Here is a 15,052-nt window from a genome sequence, read left to right as displayed (position 1 = left end):
AATTAGAAGATTATATAGAAATGAATGACAAGAATGTTTATTATGTCACTTTTCATTGTGACAGGATATTAACTGTTACCTGGTGGACAACAATGGGTTCATAGTGATCTCTAAGGAGAGAAGTGACGTGAGTATGAAGCTTCCCTCGTTCAGTCAAGAGAGTTGTGCATCATTTATATACTGTATCTAGAGGCATATTTAATATTTTAATGCTTGTATACAGTTCAGTTGTGTGTAATGTGGGATAACCAAGCAACTGCCTTTGCAGAAATATTTACCCCTTTTGAAATTTTTCACCCCAAACACATTTTTCAAACCAAGCGCAAATACTTATACAGTCGCAAATTTGTATATTATATATAAAATATAAACCATCTGAGTTCCAGGTTGAAACACTACAAAATGTGGAAAAGTTCAAGGAGGGTGAATATTTACAGACTGTAAGGCATTCTATCTACTGTAATAATAGTGGAGACTAATCATGGGATTACCGTATATGGAGCTTAATCTCTAATAGATGTGGTATGGCTGATGTAGCAGTTAGCACATTTGCATCATCACACAGAGTGTGTGTGGTACTGAATGGAATTAAGCATGAACACATCAAACATGTGGTTAGTATCATAGAGTGAAATTTAAAGTAACACTATTGCAGGTGCTATCTCCATACAGTGTGAAATGTGTTTCACGGTTATATGGCATTTGCACACCTAGTATGCACACATCATACACACCTAGGCTAGATTAAATAAATCCGTCTTACTGTTAAAGGAGAGCAGATGGTTTGAATATTGAACTAAATTTGCAATAAGTACAGTAAGTAAATCAGATGATCCCTCCATAATCAGTGCAAAGAGGTGAAAAAAAGGCAAAGTGACTACACTCACCATCCATAAATGTGCAGGTGTACAGGTGTTCCTGTACAAATGGACAGTGAGTGTATAAATGATGCTTTTATATTTACACAGACTGATGCACATGCATGTCTAACACAGGTTGGAAGATTCTTTGGGGAAGTCGACGGATCAGTGATGGCTCAGCTCATCAAATCGGGCTTGTTTAAAAGGTAACTAGTTTCCCCCTGGAATTACACTAAGAAAGGAATAAAACACAACAGGGCATGCTGTTATTAGAAAGTAAATTACCCCCAAAGCTGATTATTTTATTATAACAGCAGTGTTTTATCAGTGGTGTCCCAGTGGTGTATTACTATTATACCACTTCTATTCATTGCCAACAATTATTTATTCACAAAAGAATGACACAGCATACTTTTTATCCATTTATAGCTACATTTAATGTTATGGAACATTCATGAGACAAGTTAATACCTGTTATTACTTATGTGATAGCAGCTATAGACAGTTGTTCTCTCAGTAGCTTGTCACATTATGGTGAAATGGACTAGCACATTTGCCTCGCACCTACAGGGTTGGGGGCTCGAATCCTGACTCTGCCTTGTGTGCGTGGACTTTACATTTTCTCCCCATGATTCAGGGGTTTCCATCAGGTACACCGGTTTCCTCCCCCAGTCCAAATAAATGCGTTGTAGGTTGATTGGCATTTCCAAATTGTCCGTAGTGTGTGAACATGTGTGTGATTGTGCCCTGCCTTGTGCAGTGTGCCTTGCGCCTTGTTCCACCAGTTCCCTGGGATAGGCTCCAGGCTCCCCGCAACCCTGTGTAAGATAAGCAGTAAAGAAAATGAATAGATGGATGGAAAGCACTCGCACTTGAGACTCCTTCTATAAATGTCTCCTTACAGAAAACTTCACATATCAATGATTACTCACTTTTTTAATGTTAAATAAGGACACATTTTAAATCTTATTATTATTACAGTTATATTACTGGATTGTCCACCATCCAAGTCCCTGTGAATGAGCTGTTACTATAGAAACATTAACATATTAGAATGAGCACATTAATATAAACCTGTGATTTCAATTACAGCCAGCACTACTGTTAGAGATGCTCTTACAACATATTTATATAGTTTTTGACTAATCAGATTCAAGAATTCGACCGTGCTGTGGTATAATACTTGTCATGTCAATGTATATAATATACAGTAATATGTTATTATTATCACAGTATCACACAAAAGCTCTAGTACTAGCTAATATTGTCAAGTGCTGATATGTTGTGGACTCTAAATGTCAACTTTTTATTTATTTTATTTATTACAAATGATTCCTCTGCTCCTATCTACAGGGTGACCTTATACGACTACCAGGCCATGTGCAAGAACAGCCATCATCACGCCAGTGCAGCTCGACCCCTGCTGAGTGTACATTTCTTTAAAGACTTTCCTCATAGCACACTGTTCCTTCTAACAAACCCGACTGTCATACATACATTCTCATGAGTCAAAGATGACTCACTCAGGGCTGTTAGATTGGAGTCTGCTGATGAAGAGACACCTGATATTTACATGATACTTACATGAACACACTTCAACCTCTGTCATTAATAAATCATTAATGTGTAAAGCTGCATTATGACCAAACGCTCTATGATTTAACCCTTTGCAGCCTTTCTACAGCCTCATGGCAGTAGCCAAATGGCTTTTCTCCAACTTCATGCTGTAAGTGCAGGTTTTTTGTTTTTTTTTTGTTCCTGTTTGAAAATGTTTGAAAATGTCCTCTTTCCTCCTCGGTAACTCCTGTGTTCACTGCTTTCAGATTTCTTTTGGAGTTCAATATCTGTGGGCTGTGGCATAATGACTATCTCGTAGATGGTAAGTTCTAGCAATAAGTAGGTATCATCATATATCACATGTCGTTCAGGGTTGGAACTAAGAATAGAGGATTTTTTAATAGAGGAGCCAAACAATTTAAAAGGCAGTTGAAATGACTCTAATAAATCGGATTGATTATGAATGATTATACATAGATTTTTTTTAACAACAGACAATTGGTGTATAAAAATAATTAATATTTTTGGACTATGTGTAAATAGGCTAGCAAGGTGATTTGCCCGTAACTCTGATAATAATAATAATAATAATTCTTCTCTACATCATTATCATTCACAAATTAACAGTAGGCCTACCCCAGATTCTGAACAAGGTTAGTCACATAACGATTGGAAGCTACTAAATAGTATCACAGCAGATTCAATGGTATTGTCAAATATTGAATCATTGCCATAGGGATGAAATTATATCGTATTGTTGTGGATTCGGTTGTATCGTCAAAGATCGAAATGTTGCCTTAACAATCGAAATGATGTCTTATTGTAGCAGATTTAGTTGTATTATCAAATATGAAATCATTGCAATAGGGATCAAAGTCATATTGTATTGCATAGTAATATGTTCAGTGACATTGCCAAATATTGAATTGGTACCTTAAAAATCGAAATTGTATCGTATTGTACAGTAGTGTACGATACGAATCATAGCAGATTCAGCGGTATTGTCAAATATCGAATTGTTGACTTTGAAGTCCCTTGAAACGCGCAGTGTTATTTGTTGTGTTGACATAATTTCCACTGAAACAGGATGTCAGGGCGAGACACAATGAGTGGCCCCTCCATCTTTTAAAATAGCCAATAGCATTTAGCTTACCTCGCAGCCCAGGCTAAGCCGTCCTTAACAGTTAGTACCATGAATTTTGGGGGCGGGACAATTCAGATTCTGGACAGCATTTGACTGGACAGAAAATCTGATGAGAAACTGAAGTGCAGAATGATGTCATCAGAATTGCTAGTCCGTATTGGTGGTAGAGAGAGACTGTACATTTTGAATGCTTATATCTTCTAAATGCGAAATTTGTCATTGTTTTGAAGCACACTAGTTTATAGATAAGATCTAACATATTCAGACTAAAAGCCACAAAACTTCAAGTTTGATTTCATAGGGACTTTAACAATCAAAATCATATCATATTGTGTGAAAACCTGAGGTTAGAAACCCCTACAAAGCAATTATCCAGTACACACAGGACAGAACGCATTTGACCTCGTCCTCCTCAGTCTGCATAATCATCACCAGTGTGTTGAACTACATCTCTAACACCATCATGCTGTTTTTATCACTCCATGCCTTGTATCTTTCTCATTTCATATCATTTCTGCATATTCCCACTATCTCACCGGTGTTGTGCCTTTACCCTGTTGTCTGCGATCCCATGTCCTCCTGTCTGTCCCTCACAGCCAAGTCTGGATACCACACTAGTAAGTATTTTCAGTGTCTTGCTTCACTAACCATACACGTACATGTTTGTCTGTGTGTTTGTGAGCATGCACCTGCACAAATCCTTTGTTTACTACTTGTTCCCCAGTCTTTAATAGACGAGTCAAATCCGTAGAACGTCGTGTAATTGTAATGCGTACAATAGGTATCATAGCAATGTAGGACAGCACAATGGCTTGCCATTTAAACACAGAACCCTAGAAATGGTAACTAGGAGCCACTAGTGTTTTCCCACATGATCAGAAAGATTGTGGTGTAAACTGATAGCATGCTAAACTTCCTGTCTCTCTCACAGCACACAAACAGAAGAAGGTCGAGTCCATGGTGCCCTGTAACACTGAATATCCCGGATTCATGTATGATACCTCCATCAGGGAGACCAATAGCATCATTAAGTGTGGTCGATGTCAAAAGTGAGTCTGTGAAATCATCTCAGTCCTGAATGGTGTTTAGTTTTGTAGTTTTGTAGTTCCATCTTAGATCTTAGAACAACACACTCAAGGAATATAATACAGATCAGGGTTATGGATTGGCTAGCATTCCCCAACACTATGTTGGAAACCACTACAAGACTAAAATCATAATCTCCATTATGTACTTTTAATTACATTTAATACAGTACCCTGATATATGAACTCATTTCTAACACTGTATTAATTCTATTATAACAGAACACTGTTGAATTCTCAAATCTGATTGGTCAGTAGATGTTGAGTCTTTTTTATTAATTTTTTTATAACAGCAGTTCTGTTTGTAGATCTGGCTGTAATTCAATGTGCTCGTTCTAATATGTTATCGTTTCTATAGTAACAGCTCATTCACAGTGACTAGTAAGGTGGACGCTCCACATAAGATTAATAATAAACTAATAAAAATGTATTATTTAACACAGAAATACATCAAATCATTGAATTGGTGAAGTTTTCTGTTAGGATACTGAATGTTTATTTAACATTTATGGAAAAAGTCTCCAGTGTCAGTGCTTTATAACAAGAAGTTTTCCACCATTGGAAATTCTTCAGGACAGAGGACTGTTTATAGCTGTAACGGAAGCGATACCAGGAATTAACTTGTTCATGGACATTGCACAACAATAAACGTAACTATAAATAGTTAAAAGTATGACGTGTTGTTCATTAATCAATAAGAAACTGTAATCGTTTTGCATATTTGTGTGGTATAAGAGGAATCAAGCACTTCAGGACATGCTGTTACAGGAAATTAATCAAATCCAGGGAGGTAACAGTAACTCTTCAAATCTGTCCCTAACGTGGAGTATTTTTCCATAACAGCGCACTCTCAAGTGTTTTATCTGTTACATAACATGTAATAACTTGGAACTGATGATGTTGTGTTGCAGGATGTTTGTGCTCCAGCAGGTTATGAACAGTAACCTGGTGATGCTGGTGGTGCAGGCAGACTGTGACTGCTCACGCCAGTATTCTCCCATCACCCTCACTCCAAGAGAAGTCAAATATATCCTGCTCCAACTCTTTATAACCACCAGAGTGTTAGCTTACAGATTAACTATCAAGCTCAATTCAATCTTCCCTGTGTGAAATGGTTTTAGGTAGGAAACGGTTTAGTGGAGCTCGATGATCTTTTTCGTATAGTCATATACAGGCAATCAGTTTAGATGTAATCTAATACTCCTAGATCCATTGAGCATTCAGTTTTCATTTTGTTTTTGAAAATTGGTTATAGATATGGGTGTCAGGTACTTACAGGTATCATGCGAAGCCACTGGCCTTCAATTGGTGTTTAATCTGAGAAAAACCTTAAAGCGCAAGAGCTTCTTTTCTCACTCACCATTTTCCAGTGATGTTTATTGTCATAATAATCAGAAATCCACTGTAGAAATGGTGCAAATACTGGACTCAAAGTTCCAGAAGGCAATGCAGCTATACAACACAGTTGCTCTGAGTAACACAAGTTAGCGATCTACAACATGATGGTGTTGATGATTATGTTAGCATGAAAGCTCAAGCTTTGGAAATTGATCTGTTTGAGCAGAGTGTACAGAGACAGGTGAGACAGCTGGACAGACTAAAGGACTAAAGAGCTGCTGCACTGCTTCTCTTTAGGTAGAGATGCCTTCTCATTGCTGCCACTATCAGGAGGTAGTCACACAGCATTGTGGGTAATGAAAGAAGTTTACACTAAATGAAAGAAGTTCATGAAGTTCAATGAAGATTAAACCAAACAGGTTAACTCAGAAATCAATCTTTTTTTGTTTGTTTTTACAATTTAAGATCACATATTGATTAGAAATAATGATATGCAGGTCATTTTTCCTTTAACTCCTGTGAACATAATGCAACAGTAAAATGCAACAGGATGAAATCACAGAAGATCCGCAGACGTCCCGAGTCCTGTCATGCATACCATCCTCATGTGAGCTTAACTGCATTTAATTAATACAAATTAATTAAGCAGTGATTTCTTTTTAAATTAATAAACTATCTGCACTGATATAACTGTCTCTTATACAGCCCTTCCAGGATTCCACAATTTTGTGATCGCAGAAATGAACGCCAAATCAAGCAAAGTCCACAATATTCGGAGCGGCTTGCGATTTTTCAAAATTACTGCAGATTTTCCACATATTTGGCCCAAGACGTGTCATGTGACATCATCACAACGCGCATTCATCCGAATTTTCGATTTATGTGCATCGACCATGAGTACAGCTAAAAAGTCTCATTTACCAACAAACTGCGAAAGACCGTGCAAAACAATTCCATGCAACTGCAATTTCACCATTTCAAGATGTTTTCCACAAAAGCTCCCCAAGTTGCATCTCAAATTTTGTAAAAAGCCGCAGCAAAATCAAGCATTTTCGGCTGCAACAATCACAAAAACTCTGCGAAATCCTGTATGGACTGTTTATACACACACACACACTATAGGTCCAAAAGTATGTGGTCACATGACCATCATAAACATGTGAATGTTGAACATCCCGTTCCAGAGTTCGTCCTTTCTTTGCTGCTATAACAGCCCGTCTTCTGGGAAGACTTTCCACTAGAGTTTGGGTCATCTGTAGGGATTTCATTCAGCCACAAAAGCATTAGTGAGAACAAACACTGATGTTGGGTGAGGCCTGGGGTGCATTCAGTGTTCCAGTTCATCCCAAAGGTGTTCAGTGGGGTTGAGGTCAGGGCTCTGTGCAGGACACTCGAGTTCTTCCACTCCACACTTGGCACACTATGTCTTCCTGGAGCTCGCTTTGTGCACAGGGGCCTTGTCATGCTGGAACAGGTTTAGGTCCTTTAGTTCCACTGATGGGAAAACTTAATACTACAGCATACTAAGACATTCTGTACAACTGTGTGCTACCACCTTTGTGGCAATACTTTGAGGAGCACCTTCATATATATGGGTGTGATGGTCAGATGTCCGCAAACTTTTGGCCATATAGAGTATGATTATAATTTGTGGCATTAACCCTCGTCATTCCCATGAAATGCTTTGTTCTTTAATACAGGAAAATGCTAAAGACTGTGGCGGAGCGTGTGAGATTTCCATATCAGTGGCTCTCTTCTTCTTATCCCTGGTCACATCACTGACTCTTTGCTGATGAACAAAGACAAGCATCCGTCTGCTACAGGCACTCGGGAGTCTGCACGCTGCCTGCAGTTTCACAACTCCGAAGAAGCTTTGGTGAACATTGCACCGCTGTGAATTATTAACAGTGGAGTTACAGAATTGTGGCTTTAAACTAAAACGTTTTAAATAAACCGGTTTCTTCTGCAACAGTAGGATGTTGAAAGACATGAGCTATTAACAGTGTCTGAGAATAGAAGAGCTGAGGTTACTACATGCTAAGCTCAGTGGCAGACACCAGTTTTTATTTTGATGCATTATTTCATTCTATTTTTTATTAAGTATGAAAATGATTGGTATAGTTTTTTATAGTGTTTATGTAAAGAAGTGTGTGATGTGAACATTTATTAACAGTATGGCCCAGATAATGATGCATTATCCTAACATTCATTATTATTATTATTATTTATTATTATTCATTTTTAAAATCTTATCATACCATAGCTTCAAATTTGAGCATTAAACATGCATTATGTGTGACAATCAACTTTCACATAGATTTTATTAATATTTTAAACATAGTAATTTTTTACTTATTTATTTTAAACAATTTCAGCCACATTAAATCAATTATACACCATCAGCTTTAATTGGCTATACATGATCTTATTCTAGCTTATTTTACTTAAAAATGTTTAATATCTGAGACAATTACTTCAGCAGGACAAGGTGCTAAAAGATGACCAAAGATGCTTCTCAGGTGCTGGACCAGTTCAGTCCTAAATTTTAGTAGTTTTACTAATGAATCAATAAAAAAAAGTTGTTTGTTTTGGCGATCTTGTCAATTTGAGGAAGCAGAGCTGATTTGGTGATGTAGAGTAAAGAGCATCTTTGCACCATTTTCCGCATCGCGCCAAGGAACGGACTTGAAGCCGCAGTGGGGAAAGGGTCTTCGATAGATGCAACAAGCAACTTTCAACCAGCAATAACTACCAACTAAATCCCACACACATTTCTTATGTTTATGATTAGAGATTTAAAAAGATTAATCCAGGGACACAAATGCTAGAAACACAAATTTCAAGAAAGGGAATATGAGTTTATTTCTGATTTTTAAAGCAAAAAAAGAAAAGAAAAAAACTGCTTAAAGCTGATGGTCATTTCTTTTATTACCTGCAAGAAATGACATCTTCAGCATCACCCTGCTGCATTTTCAACAAGTTTACAAAGGTTACAGTAATTAGCTTTGTTCAAATTAGCCTCACACATCTCCGAGGTAATCTGAGGAGATTTTTTATACCAACTTTTTAAAAAGGTCACTTTCAGATAATGACTGGCCTCTTGGTGAAGTCTCAGTCATAATAAAGGCACTTGTATAAAAAACAATAACAAAAAACAAAACAAAAAAACCCTTTATAGAAAAACAACAACTTATGACTGGAGACTTCATTCTAGTTCAATACTTATATATATATATATATATATATATAAAATCATCTTTGCAAATAATGTTAGGTCATTAAATCACCTTGTAATCCTCCCTGTGGACCTACATCCTGGATTTTATCAATACAAAAGCACAGTGTTACTAAATTACCCTTAAAGCTCAATTTTACTATGAGGTAAAAAATAAATATCAAAATTTACAAAAGGACAAAATGTTTTTCAGTCAATTTTTTTTTTTTTTTTACCAAAACATGTCGATATAAATAGAACATCTTTAGTAAATTGATCAGAATTTGTGACCTCAGTGACTTGTAACCTAAAATGAATGTCATCATCTTTTCAGTCACACAGTATTGTCATGCCATAGTTATACTCGAATTAGTGAATAATAAGGAACGTGAACAGCTTCATAACAACACACTCAGTTGTTTTTGTTCATAGTAGTGATGATGATGATGATGCAGAAGCTCATTAAATGCATTAACCTTGCTTTAACAAAACACTCCGTGTTTAACTTTAGGGATTAATCCCTATCCCTGAGGGAGTGGTTAAAAAGGGTAAAAAGAAACAACAGCATTAGCTGTAATATCAGTAATAGTATTAATAGTTGAATATGAAATCATGCGCTGTTGGTGTGGCCTGTAGTGACCTGTTAGTGTCTTTTGCATTGCAGTGCTGCTGTTTTTGCTTTAAAACATACAATTTCCTCTGTGCAATGTGTCAGTTACACATGTGCTCAGATTTTTAAACCCCTCAATAAAGCACTCACACTCTCTCTCACACACACACACACACACACACAAATTCCCAAGATCAAGCAAATCATTCTCACTAGAAGCTGTTATTGCTAGGGGTCATCAAAACAATTTCATATTCTACAAGTTCTAATAATCGCTAAGGTCTACCAGTGTTAACAGTGAGAGCGGAACACACACACACACACAATCTGCGTCTACGACCTAACCAGTTTGAAACCCTGGCCAGTGTCGAGCACTGCAGGAGGAAACCACGTCAATTTAAGCCTGCGCAGGAAGCACAGACACACGCTGCAAATCCAGAACAGGTTCAGAGAAACGCTCCAGTGTGCAAGCTGCACTACAGGATATGTCCAGCGTGGAAAATACAGCCTCCAGTGCTTAGCGACGTCACTTCCTGTAGGCAGGTGCAGCTTGTAGTCCCCCCAGTGTCTGGAGACACCGTAAGTGGCCATGACAGCTCGGCCGTGCTCGGCCCAGCAAATGACGCTGTCGGGGTTGCAGTTGAACTCCACCCACTCAGCGGTGAAATCTCCGATCTGCGGAAGCTTCTGGAGCTCTACGTCCATCGAGTTCACCAGCGTAGCCCCCTGTACCGCTACATAAACCTCATCCACTTTGCGCACCTCCTTCACCCATGGCAGCGAGTTCTCAGTGTCGAGCACGATGATGAGACGAGAGCAGTAACCGTCGTTCTTCTCCCTCCACATCTGCAAAATCTCAGACAGATGCAGCACTTCTCCACCTGAAAGAGGAAAAGAGAAACAAGAGTTGCTTTAAAAATTTTTTATTTATTAATTTTTACAGGGATTGTATTTAACCCTTGTTTAATGTTGAATTAGACAGATACTAGGCATTCGTCCTTGAATCTAGAAACGTATCTATACTAGTTTTCAGACTGAGCACGAGCACTTTTTTTTTTTTTTTACTGCTCATCAAAACTGATTCCGAATCAATCAGGTATCACTGATCGTGTTATTTAAAACTTATCTGAACACGTTTCCTTGACTTACATACAATGCCCTCCACTAATATTGGCACCCTTGGTAAATATGATCAAAGAAGGCTGTGAAAAATTGTCTATTGTTTAATCACAAAATCACAAGAAGCACTCTGCTCTTATGGATCTCAAACAATCTAAAACAAAGTATTTAGTACGAGATGTACACAAAAACAGAATAATTTAGGATGGGTGCAAATAGCACTGCACTGTATAAATATTGATGTACTCAATAACACTCAGCACTGTCTGACCTATGAGAGCCCACTCCCCGGTGCGGTGCGTGTGGCCGGTGTAGAACAGCACGTAGGTGTCGTAGCGCGGCCCGTCCACTGTGTGTGCCTCCAGGAAGGAGCGGAGCTTAGAGTGCAACGTGTCACGCGTCACACCGCTGCTGGAGTAATCACAGCCATGAGTCTCCATCATGTTGTGGGAGAAGAAGCGCTGCATGTTGTTCAGCATGCCTGTGGTGCGCAGGTTCAGCTCCAGCACCTCATCCGGGGGCAGCAGGGTGGGCTGTCCATCCACACTGGAACAGATGGAAATATAAAAGTGCTCATGTTATTTTCTTTTAATCAAGTCTTTGACAACTCTCAAACTTTCTGCTTAAAAGAAAGGGACAGCACACCATACTTCAGTTTTTTTTCTAAAAATCACATTTCCCATTATTTATTTTGTACATGGGCATTCCACACATTTCTGGGCCATGTACAAATTCAGCTTTGTGGCCTCTCTTCCCAGCTCTTCTTATTTTCGGACCCTTGCAAACACCAAAAACGTTTTAGCGTTAAAGTCCCACTGAAGAGCCTTGAAACGCGCAGAATTATTCGATGCATTGACGTAATTTCAACCGAAACAGGAAGTCAGGACGGGACATATCGAGTGGCCCCTCCCCCTTTTAAAATAACCAGTAGCATTTAACATACCTTACAGCCCAGAAAAATGCCTGCCACAAAGCTGTGCTTCTTCTAAGTGAATGAATTCAAGTCATTTCCTTCTTAACCAACTTACAGTTGGAAAATGGAATAAAATGCGCACGCTCAAACAGCCACACACAATTACAACCTATGCTTGCTGATAGGATTTCTCTCTGCAAGCAACTTTGCCAAGGTGATTTTTATAATGTTGGGGGCAGGACACTTCAGATTCTAGAGAGAATGCTATTGGACAGAAAACTGATGAGAAGCTGTAATGCAGACTGATGTCATCAAAATTGTTGATCCGTATCGGTGGTAGAGAGAGAAAGAGACTATACATTTTGAATGCATTCATCTTCTAAACACTGATTTTATCATTGTTTTGGAGCACACTAGCTTATAGATAACTTTAAGACCAACATATTCACACTGATATCTCGTGGGGACTTTAAAATCAACCATTCAACCTCTAATGATCCCCTATGAACTGAAACATAAGAAGATTGATGTGGCAAAGGCCGTTAAAACAACTCATGAGTAACATATGAAGGAAAACTTGTAGATATGTGTAACTCAAGCAGATTTTAAACTAAAGTTATTTATACTCGCTCCACCAGTCGGTTTGATGATCAATCATCTATGGGCAGTGGCATCAGCTGCCATTTACAGGGCTTTACTAATATTCTCAGCACATTTCATCCATTTTTCTGTCATTTTCCAGGTGTTATCCAATACTGGAACGCTACAACATTCCAGGATGTACCTGCAGTAGTTGGTAGGGATGACCACTGCATAACCTACACACGTTCCTCCAAGGCAGTTACCCAGCTCATAGAAAAGGCCATAAGCCAGAGACTCGAGAGGCAGGATGAGCAGAAACACACCAATGAACAGGCTGTTGAATGGCTGGAAAAGAAAAATGGATTTATTCTCAGGTTAAATGTTTGACAAAAATCTTAAAAAAGACTACTTCTAAATATTTCAGCAACACTTAAAACCGTTTACCGGCATTATAAACACTCTGTAAATATCTAACAGCAGGAAATCAATGTGAATGGAATTCTGGTATTAGATAATAGAGCAAAATATTTGGTAATATTATAATAATAGTATACCTGTATAATACAAGTTATGTCATAATATAGTAGATATCTTTCATAATTTTTATAACATTATTTTTGTATCAATTACACACTCTGGAAGCAACTGATTAGTTTTTCCACAGAATTTGGCAATCGCCCTTTTCCAGAGCGACTTACATTCATCTCATTTATACAACTGAGCAGTTGAGGGTTAAGGGCCTTGCTCAAGGGCCCAGCAGTGGCAGCTTGGCAGTAGTTAAACATCTTAACCATTGAGCTACCACTGCCCCTTATAACACCACTCAGCTGAACTACTAGGCATTCAGTCAAACAAACAAACAGACCTACCTGCCATGAAAGAGCCCCGAGTACAGCTGTGGACACAAGGCTGAAGAGCACCAAGCGTTTTGAGACAAGGCAGAAGTGGCGCATGCCTTTGGAGGTCATCACCCTGTCCAGTGCACCAGGATTGGCCCTCTGAGCAACGCACACTCTTTGGCAGTCGCTCAGCTTGTTGTGGAAACCCCAGAGTGTAACCAGGAAGACCACGTGGCAGATGATCCAGAAAACACTGGAGGCGGAAAAACCCGGAATCACGACATACCACCGGTCCAGATCACCCATCTTGAATGCAGCCAGGACCAGGAACGTGATTTCAACAGTAATCAGAGGCAGGAGGCTGAGACGCCTCCACAGACCTCCTCTCCTCAGTAACGGGGACCAGCGCTCAGTCACTGAAAGACCACTGAAGTACATATCCAAGATGGGCTCACATACAAGGCGTATGAAGAAGCACACCAGCGCATAGGGGTTTGCTGAAACTCCAAGAGAGCTGAAGAAGAAGAGCGCTGTGACCACGGAGAAGCACATGAGGTTAGGAAGGGCCAGGAAGGACTTCATGCGCAAATCCACGAGCAGAGTGGCAACAGCCAGTGTCAGGGCTATGAGGCTCATGGAGGCATGGACCACCTGTGTCATGCTGGCCACAGCAAATCCTAAAAGCTCCAAAGAATCAGCGGAGGTCAGAAGTGCTGGCTTTTGTCTGGTGCAGCCGCAGAGTCTTTCCACCAGAGCCCACAGTATTCTTATGGCAATGCTGGCTATCAGCATATACCTGCTGACTTGCTCCTTTAAGTCATCTAGGTTAGAGTTGTGGAGAAAACCCAGCAAGCCCAGAAGGAAACCCAGCCACAGGTGGAAGAGTGCGAAACTGAACCTCTCCATACCGAAGTAGTAGTACAGCATGCTGGCGATACCCAAGACAAAAAGGGCCAGGATGAAGATGACCAGAAGGACGGGTTCTGCTGTGCTCTCCCAGCGCGCATACAGGCCCAGACATATGGCCACGAGTAGATTAAGAGTGGACAAATAGCCCAAGTAGCGAATGGACGTCCACACACTCACCCCGGTCTGAAGCTCCTCCAGTCTGCTCATGGCTGCATAAAGTGAATGGCTGAAACAGTAGCGGAGAAGCCTGCACATCGCTGGAGCTCCACACGCCCGCACTTCGTCAAGTTCAGCGCCACTTCAGCGCCAGCATACTGTTCATCCTCATGCAGTTCTCTAAAACGCTGAGCAGTTAAAAGTTCCTCTGCTGACAGGAAACTTCTGCTTGTTACTCACAGGCGCTGCACTTAGCTAATTCAGCTAGCACATGACAACTTCCGATTACGCTCAATGACTTTAGCGAGATTGTTATAAACTCTTAAAACGGCCCACACTTTGTTGTAGTGTATTTCTGTTAACAGAAACGCAAAACAAAATACACGAGAGGGGGGACCCTAAATCTAGTTAAACTGAAAATAACCAGGCTAACCGGTAACAATTACTACCGGCAATAAAAGTGAAAGGAATTAGTAATAACAGGATATATTTGCGAATATGTTTGTCACTAACTACATCAAAGACTGTTTCTGTAAGAACGATGAAATAATATCTACTCTAAGTTACTTTACAAAAGCTAGCGAACCACTTTGAAAAGTTTGCTCAATATCCGCCATTTTTCCGGGTTTGTAAAAAAAAACCTACGGCAACGCTACTGGGACAAACACACACCGAAAAAAAACGTTTGGTTCTCCGCCTTCTTCGCATGTAATTAAAAAAGTGTAT

At 39.5% G+C, this 15,052-nt stretch overlaps 2 protein-coding genes across 3 annotated transcripts in view; one reads left to right on the top strand and one right to left on the bottom strand.

The window, feature by feature from the left end:
* Positions 1–8,504, top strand: part of cacna2d4b (calcium channel, voltage-dependent, alpha 2/delta subunit 4b) — a 41,414-nt gene extending 32,910 nt beyond the window's left edge. The window contains exons 29-38 of one of the 2 annotated variants that reach the window (XM_053682135.1): positions 65–127; positions 996–1,066; positions 2,214–2,289; positions 2,534–2,586; positions 2,684–2,739; positions 4,158–4,178; positions 4,493–4,610; positions 5,558–5,676; positions 6,512–6,591; positions 7,685–8,504. In XM_053682135.1, coding sequence (XP_053538110.1) covers positions 65–127; positions 996–1,066; positions 2,214–2,289; positions 2,534–2,586; positions 2,684–2,739; positions 4,158–4,178; positions 4,493–4,610; positions 5,558–5,676; positions 6,512–6,591; positions 7,685–7,777 — 750 coding nt within the window. In that variant the 3' untranslated portion in view covers positions 7,778–8,504. The remainder of the gene's footprint in view (positions 1–64; positions 128–995; positions 1,067–2,213; positions 2,290–2,533; positions 2,587–2,683; positions 2,740–4,157; positions 4,179–4,492; positions 4,611–5,557; positions 5,677–6,511; positions 6,592–7,684) is intronic. The other variant, XM_053682136.1, reaches the window with a different exon arrangement.
* Positions 8,505–8,821: 317 nt separating this feature from the next.
* Positions 8,822–14,978, bottom strand: tmem168b (transmembrane protein 168b). Its single transcript, XM_017473800.3, has 4 exons — positions 13,292–14,978; positions 12,625–12,767; positions 11,199–11,473; positions 8,822–10,689 (listed from the first exon to the last, which is right to left on the bottom strand). Exons 1-4 carry the CDS (start codon positions 14,423–14,425, stop codon positions 10,142–10,144), a joined length of 2,100 nt encoding a protein of 699 aa, XP_017329289.1. The 5' UTR covers positions 14,426–14,978; the 3' UTR covers positions 8,822–10,141.
* Between the last annotated feature and the right edge of the window lie 74 nt (positions 14,979–15,052).

Source organism: Ictalurus punctatus, chromosome 8 (genome assembly GCF_001660625.3).
Source record: "Ictalurus punctatus breed USDA103 chromosome 8, Coco_2.0, whole genome shotgun sequence".
In the NCBI taxonomy this organism is placed as follows: Eukaryota; Metazoa; Chordata; class Actinopteri; order Siluriformes; family Ictaluridae; genus Ictalurus; species Ictalurus punctatus.
This window is presented reverse-complemented; position numbering and strand designations above follow the sequence as displayed.

What these genes read in the sequence shown, in the direction of transcription:
- tmem168b (XM_017473800.3), bottom strand. Translation starts at nt 14,425, where the DNA reads ATGTGCAGGCTTCTCCGCTACTGTTTCAGCCATTCACTTTATGCAGCC. An exon ending in TCGGGGCTCTTTCATGGCAG is followed by an intron (nt 12,768 to 13,291) that starts GTAGGTCTGTTT and finishes TTTCTTTTCCAG; the next exon opens with CCATTCAACAGCCTGTTCAT. An exon ending in CGGGGAGTGGGCTCTCATAG is followed by an intron (nt 10,690 to 11,198) that starts GTCAGACAGTGC and finishes TTCCTCTTTCAG; the next exon opens with GTGGAGAAGTGCTGCATCTG.